Here is a 19,283-nt window from a genome sequence, read left to right as displayed (position 1 = left end):
CAGAGCCGGTTGTAAAGGCACCGCTGAATTTGGTGGGACGAAAGTTAAGATCTCTAGAAGAGGCTGCTGCAGTAGGTAACACGTACCGGGGCCACTCTTCCAAACTGTAACTTCTGGAGGTGAGATGGCGTCTCAATCTTCCTTCTATCGCTCCACACACAGGAGGTGCTAAATAAGTATTTGTCGAACGCCACGTCTGCAAAATTAAGAGGTGCTCATAAAAGGCCCATGGCACAAAAAGGCAATGGAAAAGGTGGATTTGGTGGCGATGGCTTGGAGGATGTTTCTACTGCGTTCTTTACACGCCCCCTGTGCCCGCCTGTTGGGCCGGTTGCAGACCCCGGGCGCGCGCGCCCTCCCACGCGGCGCGCGCCAGCGGCGGCGGCTGCCATGGCGACCGGCAGGTGAGCGGCAGAGGAGCTCGTGGTCCCTGACCCACCCGCGCGGAGGGAAAGAGGAGGCGGTTGCCAAGGCGACGTGGGTAGGAGGAGAAGAGGAAGGAGGGAGGAGGAAGGATGGGCGGCCTCGGCGTAGCCGCAGGGAGGTGACTGAAGCGAGCCCAGCCCCTTGCATCCTCCCCCTGTGAACCTCCCTCCCCTTTTTTTCCGCCTTCTGCCAGCAGTAGCAGCAGCCGCAGCACCTGAGCCGCTGCTGCCGCTCGCTCAGGACAACGTTATGGCTGAGCCTGGGCGCAGCCTCCATCCCTCCTCCGGACGCAGGGGAAGAACTGAGCGGCGCACACTCCGGCTTCTGCGGCTGCTGCTCTGGGTTGGGACCGCCTTCCAGGTGACCCAGGCAGCGGGACCGGAGCTTCACGCCTGCAAAGAGGTACTGTCTTCCCCGATTCAACCCCACTTTGGTTAGAAAAATCTTGGATCCTGGCGGAGACCTTGAGGACCCAGGCACAGACAGTTTCAGAGGCCACGGAGTTTAGGTTTCTTTGGGGATGAGACGTGGGGCTGGGGGAGGGAAGAGGAGCAGACTGGCGTCATGGAGAGGCCAGCCTACTGGAGGACTCACGAAATAGATCATCCTCACAGCTTGGGCTGCTGAGCTCAGGGGGGAAGGTCCCAGCTCCAAGGAGCCCAGGAGGGACCCAGGTCCCTGGACTTGGGAATGAGGGAAGAAGAAGGCATGGATTGTTTTCCAGCTGCAATGAAATTACCTTTAGTTGAAAAACAAAAGATTATGTACAGAGGGGCAAAATGGAAAGTGAGAGAGAAGAAGTGGGGTAAGAGAAGAGTTAGGAAGGCCAGAGGAAAGTAGGGGAGCAAAGTGGGAATCCTTGTGGTTTTATCATGGCTTCAAAAAAGGAGAGCGAAGGTGGAAGATGTGTGAGGGGAACTGAAGGAACCCATCACCTCTCTCTCCCCACTCCGTGTCAAACATCCATTTACCTTGCAGACTGCTAAATGCTTTGCCTTTCCCAGTGCGCTTTGTTTAGTATACCTGATAGCACAAGACCCACCTCTGACCACACTTTGAGTCCTGTAATATTTCGCTTTCCACAAATCTCTACTTTCCTTTTCTGGACTTCTGCTGACGTACGTCGTGAGTTTTTTTCAAGGTGTTACTCAAACGCTGCCAACACAATTCAGACAATAGGTAGTGAATGTCTTCCAATTAAAAATGTCTTTGAGCATTCTTTTTGGAGGGATACACAAGGTATTAAGGAGTAACAAAACTCAGTAGTTTCTATAGTGTTGAAATAACAATATTTGGTTGTTCTCGTAGTAACCCTTTTTAACCATATGGCAGAGACAGTAACAAAATACAAGAACTGCAGTGGGGAAGGCAAAATAAAAGTTGTTCTGTTATTTCTGTGAAATGTGAAAGAATCGTAATGCACCAATAGTTTAGCCCCATAAAAGGAATCTCCAATGTCATACTTGGCTAGAGTTTTGAGAGGTTGAAATACTTTTTGTAAGTTGTCAGTGTTGACTGATTAGTAACAACAACCCCCTCCCATATGGACATACATTATTATGAAGGTGCTCTATTCATTACACTGCCCACAACATAACAGATCAAGAAGTGAAGGGACGGGAAGAGAGAGAATTTTTTTTAATGTTTTTATTTATTTTTGAGAGAGAGAGACAAAGTGTGAGCAGGGGAGGGGCGGAGAGAGAGGGAGACACAGAATCTGAAGCAGGCTCCAGGCTCTGAGCTGTCAGCACAGAGCGCGACATGGGGCTTGAACTTGTGAACCAGAGATCATGACCTAGGCTGAAGTCGGATGTTCAACCAACTGAGCTACCTAGGCACCCCTTAGAATTTACTTCATTCATGAACATGATACAAGTGGCTCCAGTTAATGGCAGTTCTGGTAACTCTCGTCAGTCCCCTTGATGACCTGCTCTGGGCCATCTGTGTTGCCACTCAGCCACTTTATGACCTGTTTTAAAGATGGCTGGGAACAGAATGATTTTGTCCGTGACTGTGGCTGACGGTCCTTGGTGGCCTGTGGTCTAACCAACTGAGATAACTAGTTCAAGCAAGCCCACTTACCTAAGAATCCAACATGGGAGTCTTCTGAGTGAAAGGTAAGAGTCTTACAGTGCAGCGACTACTTCTTGGTGAGATCTTGTCAGCTCTGGAAAATATGAGACATTCGAGAAATTAAACGTGTTGTATCATCTTGGTTTGGAGGGAGGGAAGAATATTGACACTTGAGAACTATAACTTGGGTACAAATTTAGCCTTTAGTCCTTTTTAAATGGCTGACATTTGCCTAAACAAAAGGTCTTGCCACAGAGCACGAGCTTAGGAGAGTGGAAGACTGTGCAACTCGGTTATACGAGGGTTCCACTCCCTGCCTGTCACTTACCACACAGTTTTTGGATTTGTAGGATGGATGTCTCAGTATTACCTACCTGAAAAAGGACTGCTTTGAGTACTGAAAGAGAGAGTAAAAATAAAAACATAAATTTGCATTACCTAACCTCCTTTCCCATTCAGCTTCTTTACCATTAGATCCACACCCCGTGCCAGAGTGAAAGTGGCTTAGGAACCATGCTTATTGGCCACAAGCATCAGCAAGTCCTGTTGAGACTCTCCTTGAGCAAACAGTGGCTGTTGGACACACGTGATGCCAAAATAATAAGGAAGAGAATAAGCCCATTGTTATAATGTTCTTCATTTGGCAATATGAACTGACGCAACAAGTTTGGGGGCTTCCAACCCTAAATGGTGACAAAACAATTCAAGGTAGACTAACCCTTCTCTACTATTAATCTTCGTATGAATTTCTTGTGAGTCCAATTTGGGTATTACTGACAGGGACTCTTATCAGAGTCATTAGGCCAACCCTAATAACAACAGTGCTGTTGCAGCCTTGTTCCTCAAATCTGAGGTATCCCTCTAGATCTAATCAGGAGACAGAGAGGTTTAGCATGAGGCCTAGACTAAGGTGACAGAACTGGGAGTTCTAGGTTGCTAAACCTGGGCCAGGGTGTGGCATGCGTTTCCTTTCACAGTTTTATAATAATCAGGGTCACCAGTGGAACTAAGAATCCTGTATGGTATTTGTTTTCATGAATGATTTCTTTAGCCCTGTACTAACCTGGGCCAAGTGCTGACTGAGAGCCAAAGGAGCATTTCCTATAGCACGATCAGTCTCAATCTAATGAGAGAGGAGCAGAAAACCTTCTTAACAGATCTGCCTTGTCCTGAGGCTCCAGCATTAACTGCCCCAAAGGGACTTCCCAATCTATACTGAAAAGTCTGTAGGGTTTAGGAATCTGGCATACCTGGATTGTAATAAAATTCAATTGAGTGAGTGATGACTCTGCCACTTAGTAAGGATGCTACTTTGAACAAGTTAATTAATTTCTTGCAACCTCAGATTCCCGATCTGTAAAGTGGTGATGATAATACTCTTCATTATTCTTACTCTCACAAAGCTGTTGTGAGGATTAAGTTAGATAACACATGTAAAACGCCTAGTGCATGCCGTTAACATGTCATAGGTGCTTAAGAAATATTGGTAGGCAGGGGTGCCTGGGTGGCTCAGTCGGTTGAGCATCTGACTCTTGATTTAAGCTCGGGTCATGATCTCACGGTTCCTGAGTTCGAGTCCCTCATTGGGCTCTGTACTGACAGTGAGGAGCCTGTTTGGGATTCTCTCTCTCCCCCTCTCTCTCTGACCCTCCCTCCTTCCTCCCTCTCTCTCTCCCTCTCAAAATAAATCAATAAACTTTAAAAAAAGAGAAATATTGGTAGGCAGAAGAAATAAGTACACAAATAATGATACATAAATGATAACATAAGGTTAACATGTGGTGAACAATGCAAGAGTGGCAATATAGACGTGAATAGGAAGAAGAAAACATATTCGAACAGTTAGCACTTGACCTACTTCTGGAATAATCAGTAGGACTGCAATGGGCAGAGATGGATTAGATAGAGGGAGGGGCCTGTGGAAAGGTACACCAGGAAAATGCAAGGGATCCTGGGAAGAGCAAGTAGACCAGGCGGCTGAAATGTGAAGTAGGTGTGAGTACAATGGGAGATAAGGTTGGAATGTGCAGTCGGTGTGGGGTACAGTAGAAATCAAGGTTGGAGAGTTAGAAATCTGAAGTGCAGAATCCTTGAAGGATTTCTGGCGGAGGTAGTGGCCTGCTCAGAGCAGATTAGCATGAATGAAAGGTAAACATGGTTGGGGTGTCTGGGTGACTCAGTCGGTTTGAGAGTCCCGCTTCGGCTCAGGTCATGATCTCACAGTTCGTGGGTTCAAGCCCCACATCAAGCTCTGTGCTGACAGCTCAGAGCCTGGAGCCTGCTTCGGATTCTGTCTCCCTCTCTCTGCCCCTCACCCACTCACACTCTGTTTCTGTCACTCTCTCAAAAATAAATAAACTTAAAAAAAATTTTTTTAAAGAAAAGTAAACATGGTTGAGGTAGGCCAAAAGGTGAGAGAAGGAGATGGGGGCAAGGAGACTGGTCAGGGAGGGGGCTAAGAGAGGGACTGTGCTGGCTGGTGGTAATGGGACACATAGAGGTGTAGATATGAAAAATACACTGAAGGCTAGAGGGTTTGGCGACTGACTTTAAGTGCAGGGTGAAGAAAAGGGGCAAGCTGAGGGTTTTGGTCAGGGTTTTAGAGTGGGCATGGGAGATGCAGAGAGAACAGCTCTTGAATCAGAGTGATGGCCTTTCGCAGTTCTGACTTCCCCAGAGTCAGCCCCTGTACCAGGAGGGAGAACAGCCTGAGACCCTGGCACCACACTTTACCCTCTGATCATAGCTTCTGGGCTTCTATATTTCCTCCTGTATTTGCTTCTAACTCATTATTCAAGGTCTGAACTCCACAGGGAAACAAGTTGATCTAGAAAACATTGAGGACCTCTGAGCTTTCAGGAAATATTTCACTGAAAGCATAAGAGTTAAAGTGACTCCTTTGATTAGGAATCATCAAGGTTGGATGTTTAAAACATCCTGCCATATTTGGTGGACAGGGGAAATTGAAAGTCTCCATTCATCATGAAGTACTTATAGGGTTGCAAGAGGTTCTGTTTTTGTTTGATATCAGAGGGCGCTAAAGAGTAATAAATTCTTGAGATCTGAAGACAGTTAAGAAGTCATTTTGTCTATTCTCCTGTCTCAAGGTAGGAGTATAAAACTGAACCAGACTGATCATTATCTACCTTACTTTAATAGAAAAACTTTAAAAATTGTAAAAGTGACTCGTTTCATTTACAGAAAACTTGGAAAAAATAAATAAAAAGAAGACAGTAGAAATCACGTATAATCCTAGCATTCAAACCATCATTTTTATGTATGTATTTGTGAGAGGGAGGCAGACTAGTGGTACAGAGAGTGGGGTCTGGATATACTCAGTGGGGTGGGTTCAGTTTCCAGCTCCTCCATTCAGTAACTGTATGACCTTGGGGAAATTATTTAATCTCCTCAGGACTCAACTTCCTCATCATTGTGGTGGGAATATTAATAAAGACCACTTAATTACTATATTATGACAGTTAAGTGAGTTAATACATGTAAAGTGTTTAGAACAGTTACTGGTGCATAATAAGTACTCAATAAACATTAGCTGTTACGAATTTTTAGTGGAACTATGATTAACATGGTCTTATAGTAGTAAAAAATTAATAAGAATTTAATGGTGGTAAAAGTGTTGGAAAGGGGAAAAGAGTAGATGTGAAAGATATTCTGAGGACAAAGTTGATAGAATTTGGCCAAGAGAGGGAAGAAAGCATAGCAGTTAAGGGTCTGGAGTTGTACTATCTAGATATGGTAGCCACTAGCCGTGCGTGACTACCAAGAAATAAAAATGCAGCTAGTGCAGTGAGGAAATGAATTCTTAATTTTTGTGATTTTAATTAAGTTGAAATTAAAATGCACACTCAATTCAATCATTGAAAAATTATTGGCTGTGTTTGGAACTACTTGGGTACTTTCATAACCATAAATTTATGAAATCTAAATAGAGATCAAGTATTTTTGATGAAGATGTAGCATCTGAGTTCGGTTGTACGGTAAAGTATAAAACACAACCAGAGTTGGAAAACTTAGTACAAAAAATGAATGCAGAATACTTCAGTAATATTGCATGTTGATTGCATGTTGAAGTGTATTATTAAAATTAACTTCTTTTTTTTAATGTTTATTTATTTGAGAGAGAGAGAGAGAGAGAGAGAGAGAGAGAGACAGATCACGAGTTGGGGAGGGGCAGAGAGAGAGGGAGACACAAAATCTGAAGCAGGCTCCAGGCTCTGAGCTGTCAACACAGAGCCAAACGCAGGGCTCAAACCCATGAACCATGAGATCATGACTTGAGCCAAAGTCAGATGCCTAACTGACTCAGCCACCCGGGTGCCCCTTATTAACATTAATTTCACCTGTGTCTCTTTACTTTTTCAAATGTGCCTGCTGGAAATTTTAAAATCTTGCATGTGGCTAGCATAGTGTTTCTATGGGACAATGGTGGCCTGGAAGTGATGGCTGTGTGAGTTTGTCACCTGCAGTTGAATCCTAGTTACCATTTCAACTGCATTGTCTTGGGCAAGATACTCACCTCTCTTTGCCTCAGTTTTTTCATTTGGAAAGTGGGGATAATTTAGTTCTTACCTTTTATGGATTGGAGGAGGATTAAAGTGCTTTGCAAAATGCATAGTGTATAGTGAGTGCTTAATAAATGTGTTTGTTACTGTTTTATGAAATCTTTGTTAAAAACTTAGGAATGGGACTGAACTCCAGATTGCTTTATTCCCTTTTGTCCTATTGAATACTATTTTGACTACTATTGAATACTTTATTCCCTTTTGTCCTATTGAATACTTTTTAATTTCCCTTTTGTCCTATTGAATATTTTTTAATGTTTATTTATTTATTTAAGTAATCTCTACACCCAATGTGGAGCTTGAACTCACAACCCCGAAATCAAGAGTCTCATGCTCTTCCGACTAGCCAGCCAGATGCCCCTTGAATACTATTTTTAAATAGCTTTATTATTTTTGTAACAATGATACATTCTTATTCTAAAATTTCAAAAAATATAGAATGCGAACAAGGACACAAAACTTACCCAAAAGTTTGTAACTGGCTAAAATCACCATAAACATTTTGTTGCATGTTTCCAGACTTCTTTCTATACTTCTAGACTTTCTATACTTCTACACTTATATGTATAGATATAAGTATATCTTATATACTTATATACTTATTATATACTTATATACTTATATGTATAGATATAAGTATATAATTCTCCAAAAGTGGAATCATATCACACATTCTGTGTTATAACCTAATTTTTTCATGCAATAATTTACAAGAGACATTTCTGTTAATAAATATAGGTCTGACTTCATCATTTTTAAGGCTGCATAGAGTTCTGTAGCATGTATATAATATAACCTATTTAATCAACTTAACCAATTCAAATGACTTCTAATTTCTATTACTATATACAATACTGAAATGAATGCTTTTGCATATATATTTGTAAATACTTGCTCAATTGTTATCCTGTTAACTCCTTAAGTTATATTGCTAGACATGGAGATTCCTTGATCAAAGAGCACATATTTTTTTAATATGTTTTTAAAGTTTATTTATTTATTTTGAGAGAGAGAGAGCGGGGGAAGGGGAGAGAGAGGGAAAGAAAGAGAATCCCAAGTAGGCTCTGCACCGTCAGCACAGGGCCTGATGTGGGGCTCAAACTCACGAACCATGAAATCATGACCTGAGCTGACATCAAGAGACACATTTAACCAACTGAGCCATCCAGGCGCCCCAAGAGCGCATATATTTTATATTGCCCTATATTATCCAATTTCTCTTTTGAGGAAATTGCACCAATTTTATTTTCCACTAAATATCCTCACCTTTTCTCATACCTTTGGCAATACTGTCAGTCCTTTCAAACTTGACAAATCAGTAGGAAACACACACACACACACACACACACACACACACACACACACACAAACACATCCTTTGGTTTTGCTTGGTCCATAGCAGAAGGACCCCTCCTGTTTCAAGAAGGACCCCACCTAGAGCTCCCAACCTACCTTAGAGTGTTTCTGGAAGCTATTACTACAACTGAGAGACAGAATCTTCCTCATTCTATAGCAAACAATATAAACAAATCCCTATACATCATCCAAGTCGCTTCTCAGCTGCTTCCTCCACCAGCCAGGAATGAACGAAAACTCTCTTTCACATTTCCCCACCTAAATGGTTCTGGGGTGGAACTGGGCTTGGAAGGCAGACTGTATACTCCCAAATTACCAATGCAATTGACTTACAAATTTGGTTAAGTGGTAAGAAAGAAAAGCAAAAGCTGTGGCAAGGAGGCCTAACCTAGATTATAGATTGGGAAGGTTAGAGCTGGCCACTCTGAGGAGTGGGTTTAGTGGCGAGCTGAAGGTTTGGAGAAGTTTGGCAGGTGAAGACGAGTGGACAAGTTTGCAGGCAGGAAAGAGTCTGTGCTTACAGGACAGAGAGAAGGCCAGAGGGCCTGACAACATAATATTATACTTGCAAAATGAAGAATGTATATCCCCATTTCGAAGTTTCAAAACTATTAAAGGAAGACACGAGATCTTAATTAAAAGTCCTTGTTGGGATGGATTTGTTTAAAAATTGTTATTTACTTTTACATCTTAAGGTAATATATGCTCATAATAATCATTCACATTTATTGAGTGCCCTAAGTGACCTACAGGCATTTGGTTCTTATAGGAACTCTAAGCAATCCATTTGGTCCTTACAGGAACTCTATGAGGTAGGCTGTTAATACCCAACCTCCATTCCACTTCCCATGGTTTCCTGTCCTCTTACCTGCTTCACTTTCTTCTACAGCACTCTCTGCCATCTGGCATATATTTTACATATAAACATATGTGTGCATATACACCCATATTTTTTAAATTGTCCATATCTTCCGACTAGAATGTAAACTCTTGAGGGCTGGTATTCTTGTATGTTTTATTCCTTGCCACATTTCCAGTGCCTGCCACAGAGAGATGAGCCTGCCAGAGGTCACTTGGCTGGTAAGAGAGCAAGAACTCAGGCAGCTGAGCTCTTAATCACCGTGCTGTTTTCTGCATGTCAGTCCCAATTGTGCAGAGGGTATGAGCTGAGAAGTAAAGGTTTCCCCTCCTCCCTGCAAATCCCCAAAGGCTAACCTCTGTCAACTCCTGCTTAAATATATTCTTCTTGAAATGTTTTATGCCTGTACAAGCACATCTGTCTTTTCTTTTTACCTTCTATACAAATCAGATCAGAATATTTGTCCTGTTCTATAATTTACTGTTTTCCTTACTTTAGGCCCATGTCTTTATTTTTAACAACTGAATTGTGGTTCATTATAAGCATGTGCTATGATTTATTGAAACAGAAACTTGATGAATAGGTCAGTTCCAGTCATTTTTATGGTAACAGTGCCACAGTGAACATCCTCCTGTGTGTATTGAGGCATAATTGTTTGCTTGAGTCTGTCAGATGAATTCTTTCTGTTTTTCAGTTTTTATGTATTTATTTTGAGAGAGACAGACAGTGTGAGCAAGGGAGGGGGAGGGGGAGAGAGAGAGAGAGAGAGAGAGAGAGAGACAGAGGGAATCCCAAGCAGGCTCCACACTATAAGCACAAAGCCCAACTCAGGGCTCAAACCCAAGAAACTGTGAGATCATGATCTGAGCCGAAACCAAGAGTCGGAAGCTTAACCGACTGAGCCACCCAGGCGTCCCTCATAGGATGAATTCTTTTTTTTTTTAATTAATTTATTATTTTTTATTATTTATTTTTATTTTTTAATTTACATCCATGTTAGTTGGCATATAGTGCAATAATAATTTCAGGAGTAGGACCTAGTGATTCATCCTCTACATATAACACCCAGTGTTCATTCCAACAAGTATCTTCCTTAATGCCCCTTGCCCATTTAGCCCTTCCCCTACCCACAACCCCTCCAGCAACCCTCAGTTTGTTCTCTATATTTTAAGGGTCTCTTATGTTTTGTCCCCCTCCCTGTTTTTATATTATTTTTGTTTCCCTTCCCCTATGTTCATCTGTTTTCTATCTTAAATTCTATATTTATATAGAATTTAAATTTATATCTTAAATTCTGAGTAAAGTCATAAGATATTTGTCTTTCTCTGACTTATTTCACTTAGCATAATACCCTCTAGCTCCATCCACGTAGTTGCAAATGACAAGATTTCATTTTTTGATCACTGAGTAACACTCCATTGTACATATATGCCACATCTTCTTTATCCATTCATCTGTCATTGGACATTTGGGCTCTTTCCATACTTGGGCTATTGTCAATAGCGCTTCTATAAACATTGGGGTGCATGAGTCCCTTTGAAACAGCACACTTGTATCCTTTGGATAAATACCTAGAAGTGCAATTGCTGGGTTGTAGGGTAGTCCTACTTTTAATTTTTTGAGGAATCCCCATACCATTTTCCAGAGTGGCTGCACCAGTTTGCATTCCTACCAGCAGTGCAAAAGAATTCCCCTTTCTCCACCTCATCAGATGAATTCCTTTTTTTTTTGTCTTTGCTATCTTTTTTATTTACTTATTTTATTTATTTTTTATTTTTAACTTGTTTTATTTTTTATTTTTTAAAATTTACATCCAAATTAGTTAGCATATAGTGCAACAATGATTTCAGGAGTAGATTCCTTAGTGCCTCTTACCCATTTAGCTCCCCCCCCCCCCATCCCTCCAGTAACCCTCAGTTTGTTCTCCATATTTATGAGTCTCTTCTGTTTTGTCCCCCTCCCTGTTTTTATATTATTTTTGTTTCCCTTCCCCTATGTTCATCTGTATTACATCTTAAATCCTACATATGAGTGAAGTCATATGATATTTGTCTTTCTCTGACTAATTTCACTTAGCATAATCCCCTCCAGTTCCATCCACGTAGTTGCAGATGGCAAAATTTCATTCTTTTTGATTGCCAAGTAATACTCCATTGTATATATATACCACATCTTCTTTATCCATTCATTCATCAATGGCCATTTGGGCTCTTTCCATACTTTGGCTATCGTTGATATTGCTGCTATAAACATGGGGGTGTGTGTGTCCCTTCGAAACAGCACACCTGTATCCCTTGGATAAATGCCTAGTACTGCAATTGCTGGGTCGTAGGGTAGTTCTATTTTTAGTTTTTTGAGGAACCTCCATACAGTTTTCCAGAGTGGCTGCACCAGCTTGCATTCCCACCAACAATGGAAAAGAGATCCTCTTTCTCCACATCCTGTCCAACATCTGTCGTTGCTTGAGTTGTTAACGTTAGCCATTCTGACAGGTGTAAGGTGGTATCTCATTGTGGTTTTGATTTGTATTTCCCTGATGATGAGTGATGTTGAACATTTTTTCATGTGTCGGTTGGCCATCTGGATGTCTTCTTTGGAGAAGCGTCTATTCATATCTTTTGTCCATTTCTTCACTGGATTATTTATTTTTTGGGTGTTGAGTTGGATAAGTTCTTTATAGATTTTCGATACTAACCCTTTCTCTGATATGTCATTTGCAAATATCTTCTCCCATTCTGTCGGTTGCCTTTTAGTTTTGCTGATTGTTTCCTTTGCTGTGCAGAAGCTTTTTATTTTGATGAGGTCCCAGTAGTTCATTTTTGCTTTTGTTTCCCTTGCCTCTGGAGATGTGTTGAGTAAGAAGTTGCTGCGGCCAAGATCAAAGAGGTTTTTGCCTGCTTTCTCCTCAAGGATTTTGATGACTTCCTGTCCTACATTTAGGTCTTTCATCCATTTTGGGTTTATTTTTGTGTATGGTGTAAGAAAGTGGTCCAGGTTCATTCTTCTGCATGTCACTGTCCAGTTTTCCCAGCACCACTTGCTGAAGAGACTGTCTTTATTCCACTGGATATTCTTTCCTGCTTTGTCAAAGATTAGTTGGTCATATGTTTGTGAGTCCATTTCTTGGTTCTCTATTCTGTTCCATTGATCTGAGTGTCTGTTCGTGTGCCAGTACCATACTGTCTTGGTGATTACAGCTTTGTAGTATAGCTTGAAGTCTGAGATGGTGATGCCTCCTGCTTTGGTTTTCTTTTTCAAGATCACTTTGGCTATTTGGGGTCTTTTCTGGTTCCATACAAATTTTAGGATTATTTTTTCTATCTCTGTGAAGAATGCTGGTGTTATTTTGATAGGGATTGCATTGAATATGTAGACTGCTTTGGGTAGTATCAACATCTTAACAATATTTGTTCTTCCTATCCAGGAACATGGAATCTTTTTTCCATTTTTTTGTGTCTTCTTCAATTTCTTTCATAAGCTTTATATAGTTTTCAGTGTATAGATTTTTCACCTCTTTGGTTAGATTTATTCCTAGGTATTTTATAGTTTTTTGTGCAACTGTAAATGGGATCAATTCCTTGATTTCTCTTTCTGTCGTTTCATTGTTGGTGTATAGGAATGCAACTGATTTCTGTGCGCTGATTTTATATCCTGCAACTTTGCTGAATTCATGAATCAATTCCAGCAGTTTTTTGGTGGAATCTTTTGGGTTTTCCATACAAAGTATCATGTTATCTGCGAAGAGTGAAAGTTTGACCTCCTCCTGGCCAATTTGGATGCCTTTTCTTTCTTTGTATTGTCTGATTGCAGAGGCTAAGACTTCCAATACTATGTTGAATAACAGTGGCAAACGTGGACATCCCTGTCTTGTTCCTGACCTTAGGGGGAAAGCTGTCAGTTTTTCCCCATTGAGGATGATATTAGCATTGGGTCGTTCATATATGGCTTTTATGATCCCGAGGTATGCTCCTTCTATCCCTACCTTCTTGAGGGTTTTTATCAAGAAAGGATGCTGTATTTTGTCAAATGCTTTCTCTGCATCTATTGAGAGGATCATATGGTTCTTGTCCTTTCCTTTATTGATGTGATGAATCACATTAATTGTTGTGTGGAGCCTGAACCAACCCTGCATCCCAGGTGTAAACATCAGATGAATTCTTAAATGTAGACATAATGGGTCAAAGAGTCCAAGTGTTTAACATTTCAATAGATGTGTGTCAGGTTGGGAGCATGGGTTTTTAAAGCTAGCATTAGCCTTCTCCACCTGCAGTCAGATGGAGGAAGAGGGAGGCCTTGCCTGGAAAGACTGCTGCCAATTTATTCCCCCCCTGGGAATCACTGAGACCCAGAGGGCAGGGTTGAAGAGCCTGTCAGCTTTATCAAGCTGCCAGCTTTTCCGAGTCAGGGCAGATGGGCCTGATGGCTAATTTTGCCAGATTTTCAGAAAATAATTTGGTCCAATTTATAGCTTTTTCTCAGTCTGTATCATTCCTCTTGTAAGTGACAAAAATTGTGCCATTTGTCACATTTCTTCTTAAGCTCTCCTTCTATGTCATACCAGATAAAGCACAGAACAGATAATTATAGTTAGTGCTTGACAGCTGCCAAAAGAAAATACATTTTTCATACTTCCGAGCTCTCCACTTTTCAAAATCTTTTTAAGTCTGAGAGCCCTAATATGAGGTTATCACCCATTCTTCTCTTTCGATTTGACATGTGTTATTAAAGGCATTTATAAAAGACCCACAGAACTATGTGGGGTGAAAAAATAAATACGCTGATTTTCACAGGCCTAGAATGTGATTTTCTAAATTGGAATTGTACTGATGATACAAAATAAAATGCAAAACTAGCAATAATAATTGGACTTTAATAAGCCTGTGTGCTAATTGGAGTATCCTCTTTTTACTGCATGCACAACAGTCAAGGAGACCTGTTTCTGAATTAGAAAGGAAACTGAAATTGGCTAATTTTCTGCTTGAAATTGATTACTTTGCCCTCCAACCTCAATCATGTGAAAATAAAAGAGCGGCTAATAATCCACCAAGAGGAAAGATAAAGGAAGCATCAATTGTATCTGTTCATCTGACTTGGTTCAGATTCTCATAAGGATGGTGCTGGCTCAGGATAGCACTTTGGAAAAGTCAGGCCTGCCAAGCCCTGTGCTGAACTAGATGCTCCATAAAGTTTGAATTAATGGGTCAACTTACTTTCCTTATAAAACATTTGTTTTAATAAATCAGTGCTAGAGCTCCCATTTGCATACATTCAGCTGTATGTATAAATCATCTATAAAAGAAAAGAAGGGATTGTGGGGTACCTGGGTGGCTCAGTCAGTTAAGTAAGCATCTGACTTTGGCTCAGGTCATGATCTCGCAGTTCGTGAGTTGGAGCCCTGCATTGGGCTCTCTGCTGTCAGTGCGGAGCCTGCTTCAGCTCCTCTGTCTCCCTCTCTCTCTGCCACTCCTGCACACGTGCACTCTCTCTCTCTCAAAAATAAATGAACAATAAAGAAAAAAAATGTTTAAACAGGGCACCTGAGTGGTTCAGTTGGTTAAGTGTCTGACTTCAACTCAGGTCACGATCTGGCGGTTCACGAGTTCCAGCCCCGAGTTGGGCTCTGTGCTGACAGCTCAGAGCCTGGAGCCTGCTTTGGGTTCTGTGTGTCTCCCTCTCTCTCTGCCCCTCCCCTGATCATGCTCTTTCTCTCTCTCTCTCTCTCTCTCTCTCTCTCAAAACTAAATAAATGTAAATTTATTTTTCTTTTTATTTATTCATTTATTTTTTATTTTTTTAAATTTACATCCAAATTAGTTAGCATATAGTGCAACAATGATTTCAGGAGTAGATTCCTTAGTGCCCCTTACCCATTTAGCCCATTCCCCCCTCCCACAACCCCTCCAGTAACCCTCAGTTTCTTCTCCATATTTATGAGTCTCTTCTGTTTTGTCCCCCTCCCTGTTTTTATATTATTTTTGTTTCCCTTCCCATATGTTCATCTGTTTTGTCTCTTAAAGTCCTCATATGAGTGAAGTCATATGATTTTTGTCTTTCTCTGACTGACTAATTTCACTTAGCATAATACCCCCCAGTTCCATCCACATAGTTATAAATGGCAAGATTTCATTATTTTTGATTGCTGAGTAATACTCCATTGTATATATATACCACATCTTCTTTATCCATTCATCCATAGATGGACATTTGGGCTCTTTCCATACTTTGGCTATTGTTGAAATGTAAAAAAAATTTTTAAAAACTTAAAAAAAGAAAAGAAAAGATGGGATTATGACCAAATATAAAGTAAATAACAGCTTAGCAGCAAGTCGTAAGAAAACAAAGAACTATGGGGGGTGGAGGGGAAGACATGTTGTTAAACAATCACATGTGTTTTTAGCCCTAGGTTATCTAAAAGACTACTCCTGATTTTTATATTCACCAGCTAGTTTTTCTTAGGTGGAGATAGATTCAGGTAAGGTTTCAGAAGAATGTGTGATTGTGGCCAATGTACTTGGTTGTGTTTAATGTAACTCTCATTCTAGTCAGATGATGAGTGACCAAAGGGAGTGGGCATGAATGAGTGTGAGCAGAAAAAGTGGTACCGCTGGGAATATGCAACAGATTCTCAGGAGCTTCTCTGAAAGATGAGACATCCTCTTAATTTTTAGATAACTTAAAAATCTCAGGCTTTGTTTTTGAAGTTATTGATATCACCCCATTTCCATTAAAATCTTTATTTTATATGTGCAGAAACTGAGGCCCAAGGAGATCAACAGGTTGGTTCACTCTGGGGAGTGTTGTTTAGATATAAAACTGTGACCTCACAAAAAACTGCTGTTAAGGTGGATCTCAGTAGCCATCCAGACATAAGGCATCCTGACTAGCTCCCTAAGATAGTGGAATGGTGCTTATCCTCAGGTGGGTTATATTGCTTAACAATTACAATTGTTTAAAAAAGTACTTTTCACCCCAGGTAATGAGAGGCTCACTATTTCTAGAGTGAACCCCCTACTATTGGGGTAAAAAGTATTCTTTTCTAAACTTTGTAATTATGAAGCAACATAATTGGTCCTCTGATGTCCCTATTGTTTATGACACTCGTTTCCTCCACCCTAGACCCTTTCTGTTTTTTTCCTTCTTAGGAAGATTGACAGATATTGTCCGTATTGGTACCTAGGCCCAGAGAACAGTTATCGTTAGAGTAACAGTTTGAAACAGTTTGAAAACATTAATGACAGATTTCCTCTAGAGATCATGGGCCATCGTCAAGTTTTCTCCACCAAATACTTATTTTTTTCTCTTATATATTTAATCCTCTGAAATTTAAAATAATTCACATACCAAATATTTATTGAACATCATGCACTGAAGGAACCCTGGAAGAATGATAGGACATGAAACTGACATCGATGCCACCTACAGTCTTTCAAGGAACAAGCAGTTACAAACGGAGATCAGTGCATGATAGGATGAGGCCAGATCGGAAGGAGCCGTGGGCAGAGCACTGCCTCTGGAGCCGGGTTCATATCCCTGGTGAAGCTTCACTGGCTGTCAGACTCAATTGTCAAAGGAACTCATCATATGTAATTTGAAGGATTTTTGTGAAATTAGAAATGAGAAATAAGATATGCACAGTGACAAGTTGTATTTGTTTGTTAGGGCTGCAGTAACAGAGTACCACAAGTTGGATGTCTTAAAACAACAGAAATTTATTCTCCCACAGTTGTGGAGGCAAGAGGTTCAAATTCAAAGGGTCGCGGTGCCTCTGTGGTGGCTCTAGGGAGGAGTCTTCCCTTCTCTTCCTCGCTTCTGGTGGCTGCCAGAAATCCTTGGCACTCCTTGATTGGTAGCATCACTTCAATCCTTGCTGTCTTGTCACATGGTCTTCTCCTGGTGTGTTTCTGTGTCTTCACATGGCCTTCTTATAAGGACATCAGTTATTGAATCGAGGATCCGTCCTACTCCAGTATGACCTCATCTTAACCAATGACATCTGCAAACACCCTGTTTCCAAATAAGGTTACACCTTCTGAGGCTCTGGGTGGACATGACTTTTGGAGGGACACTATTCAGCCAGTACACCAGCACATAGTAAGTACTCAGTAAGTCGAAGTGATTATGGTTACCAAGAGCCAAAGTGCAAACGAACCGAGAAAAGCGATTTCAGTACAAGCTGGTGTGGTTAAGGAGAGCTTTTCCAAAGATGTGAGAAGGTCAAGCAGGGCTTTAGAGAAGTGGTAAAATTTAGATAAGAACTGAAGGTGTAGGTATGGTGGGGGAGGAGAACGGCATATCAATATTTTAACAATGGGACTATTAACCATGTAAAATCAGCTATTAATGAGACAAATCTCCTTTGTTCCAACAGGAATTTAAAACTATAATCTTTTCTGGATGGATAAGCACATATATTGTCTATTGTTATCTATTATCTATTACTTTATAACCAATGACCCTAAAACTTGGTGGCTTAAAAATAACAAACATTCATGATCTCCGTTTCTGTGGGTCAGGAATTTAAGAGTGGCTTAGCTGGGTGATTCTGGCTCAGAGTCTATCATGAGGTTACAGGCAAGATGTCAACTTGTGTTGCAGTCCCCAAAAGCTTGTTTGGAACTTGAGGATCAGCTTCCAAGATGGTTCAGTCACATGGCTATTGGCAGGAGCAAGTTCCTCCCACATGGGTCTCTTTATAGAATTGCCAGAGCGCCCTTACCACATGGCAGCCAGCTTCCTCCAGAGCAGGTAGTCAGAGAGAGAGTGAGAGACAGAGAGCGCAAAGAAGCATCCAGGGACGCTTTTATGACCTAATCTCAAAAAGTCACACACTATCACTCTTGCCATATTCTTTCTGTTCTTTTTTTTTTTTTTTTTTTTTTTTCAACGTTTTTTATTTATTTTTGGGACAGAGAGAGACAGAGCATGAAGGGGGGAGGGGCAGAGAGAGAGGGAGACACAGAATCGGAAACAGGCTCCAGGCTCCGAGCCATCAGTCCAGAGCCTGACGCGGGGCTCGAACTCACGGACCGCGAGATCGTGACCTGGCTGAAGTCGGACGCTTAACCGACTGCGCCACCCAGGCGCCCCATTCTTTCTGTTCTTTAGAAGCAAATCGCTGAGTCCAGCCCCAACTCAGGGGGAGGATTGAGCTCTTTCTTCCTTTGGAAGGAGGAGCGTTCAAGAATGTGTTGACATGTTTTAAAACCACCACATCATAGTACATCATGAAATCATCCATTCCTTTGACTGTTGGACTAGTTTCCTAAATTTGATGTTCCTAAATCTCCATGTTATTATTATTACTATGTATTAATACAATAATCATTTTGAACTCTGACAGTATGCCAGACACTGTGCTTGCAGCTAGAGATTTGGAATGCATTGGTCCAATGCTTGCCTTCAGGGAGTTTATAGTTTAGTGGGAGAGGGACTATGTCATAAATATAATGCTCTTATATAAGTGACAAAAGTGAATATAAACAAAAGGCTTTGGGTTTGCACTATAAGAAGGAAACTGCAGAAATCAGAGAAGGCTTTTAGGGGTAGGTGGTATCTGAGGGCCTAGGGTAGCACCTCAAGCCTAGCCACCTCTTGGTATAGACTAGATGCTGGGAAGGTCTTTGGGGAGGGACACTCTAGGCCAGGAGATGGGAATGTGCAAGGTTTGTATGGGGGATTTTCAGGTTGTCCAGGGTGGCTTTCATGGAAGGGGAAGGAAAGGGAATGGGAAGGTGGATTGAGGCCAGTCTTAGAGGCTCTTATAGAATAGACAGTATTAGGGAGAAAGATTGAACTTGATTCTGAACACACTGGAGTTTTTTCAGGAGGGTAGCGAATGCTTACATAGGTGTTTTGGAGAATAGAAAAAGTTAGACCAGAGAAACCAGTGTAGCTGTATGTGTGAACTCATTCATTCACTAATTCATTCACCCATTCATTCATTCAACAAACTTTATTGCAGACCTGCTATGTTGCCAGGCATTGTTTAT

General features: G+C 41.2%; 1 protein-coding gene across 5 annotated transcripts in view; it reads left to right on the top strand.

Annotated features, from left to right (window-relative positions):
• The first annotated feature begins 137 nt into the window (after positions 1–137).
• Positions 138–19,283, top strand: part of ELAPOR1 (endosome-lysosome associated apoptosis and autophagy regulator 1) — a 73,148-nt gene continuing 54,002 nt past the window's right edge. For 3 of the 5 annotated variants that reach the window (XM_078451587.2, XM_078451588.2, XM_078451586.2), the window contains exons 1-2: positions 138–404; positions 620–828. In XM_078451587.2, the coding sequence (XP_078307713.1) occupies positions 245–404; positions 620–828 (369 nt within the window). In that variant the 5' untranslated portion in view covers positions 138–244. Of the gene's footprint in view, positions 405–462; positions 482–619; positions 829–19,283 lie in introns of those variants that run through there. The other 2 variants (XM_078451589.2, XM_078451590.2) reach the window with 2 other exon arrangements.

This window comes from Panthera onca, chromosome C1, assembly GCF_046562875.1.
Source record: "Panthera onca isolate mPanOnc1 chromosome C1, mPanOnc1 haplotype 2, whole genome shotgun sequence".
Classification (NCBI taxonomy): Eukaryota; Metazoa; Chordata; class Mammalia; order Carnivora; family Felidae; genus Panthera; species Panthera onca.
The sequence above is the reverse complement of the archived record's forward strand: the minus strand, read 5'-3'. Positions and strand labels throughout refer to the sequence as shown.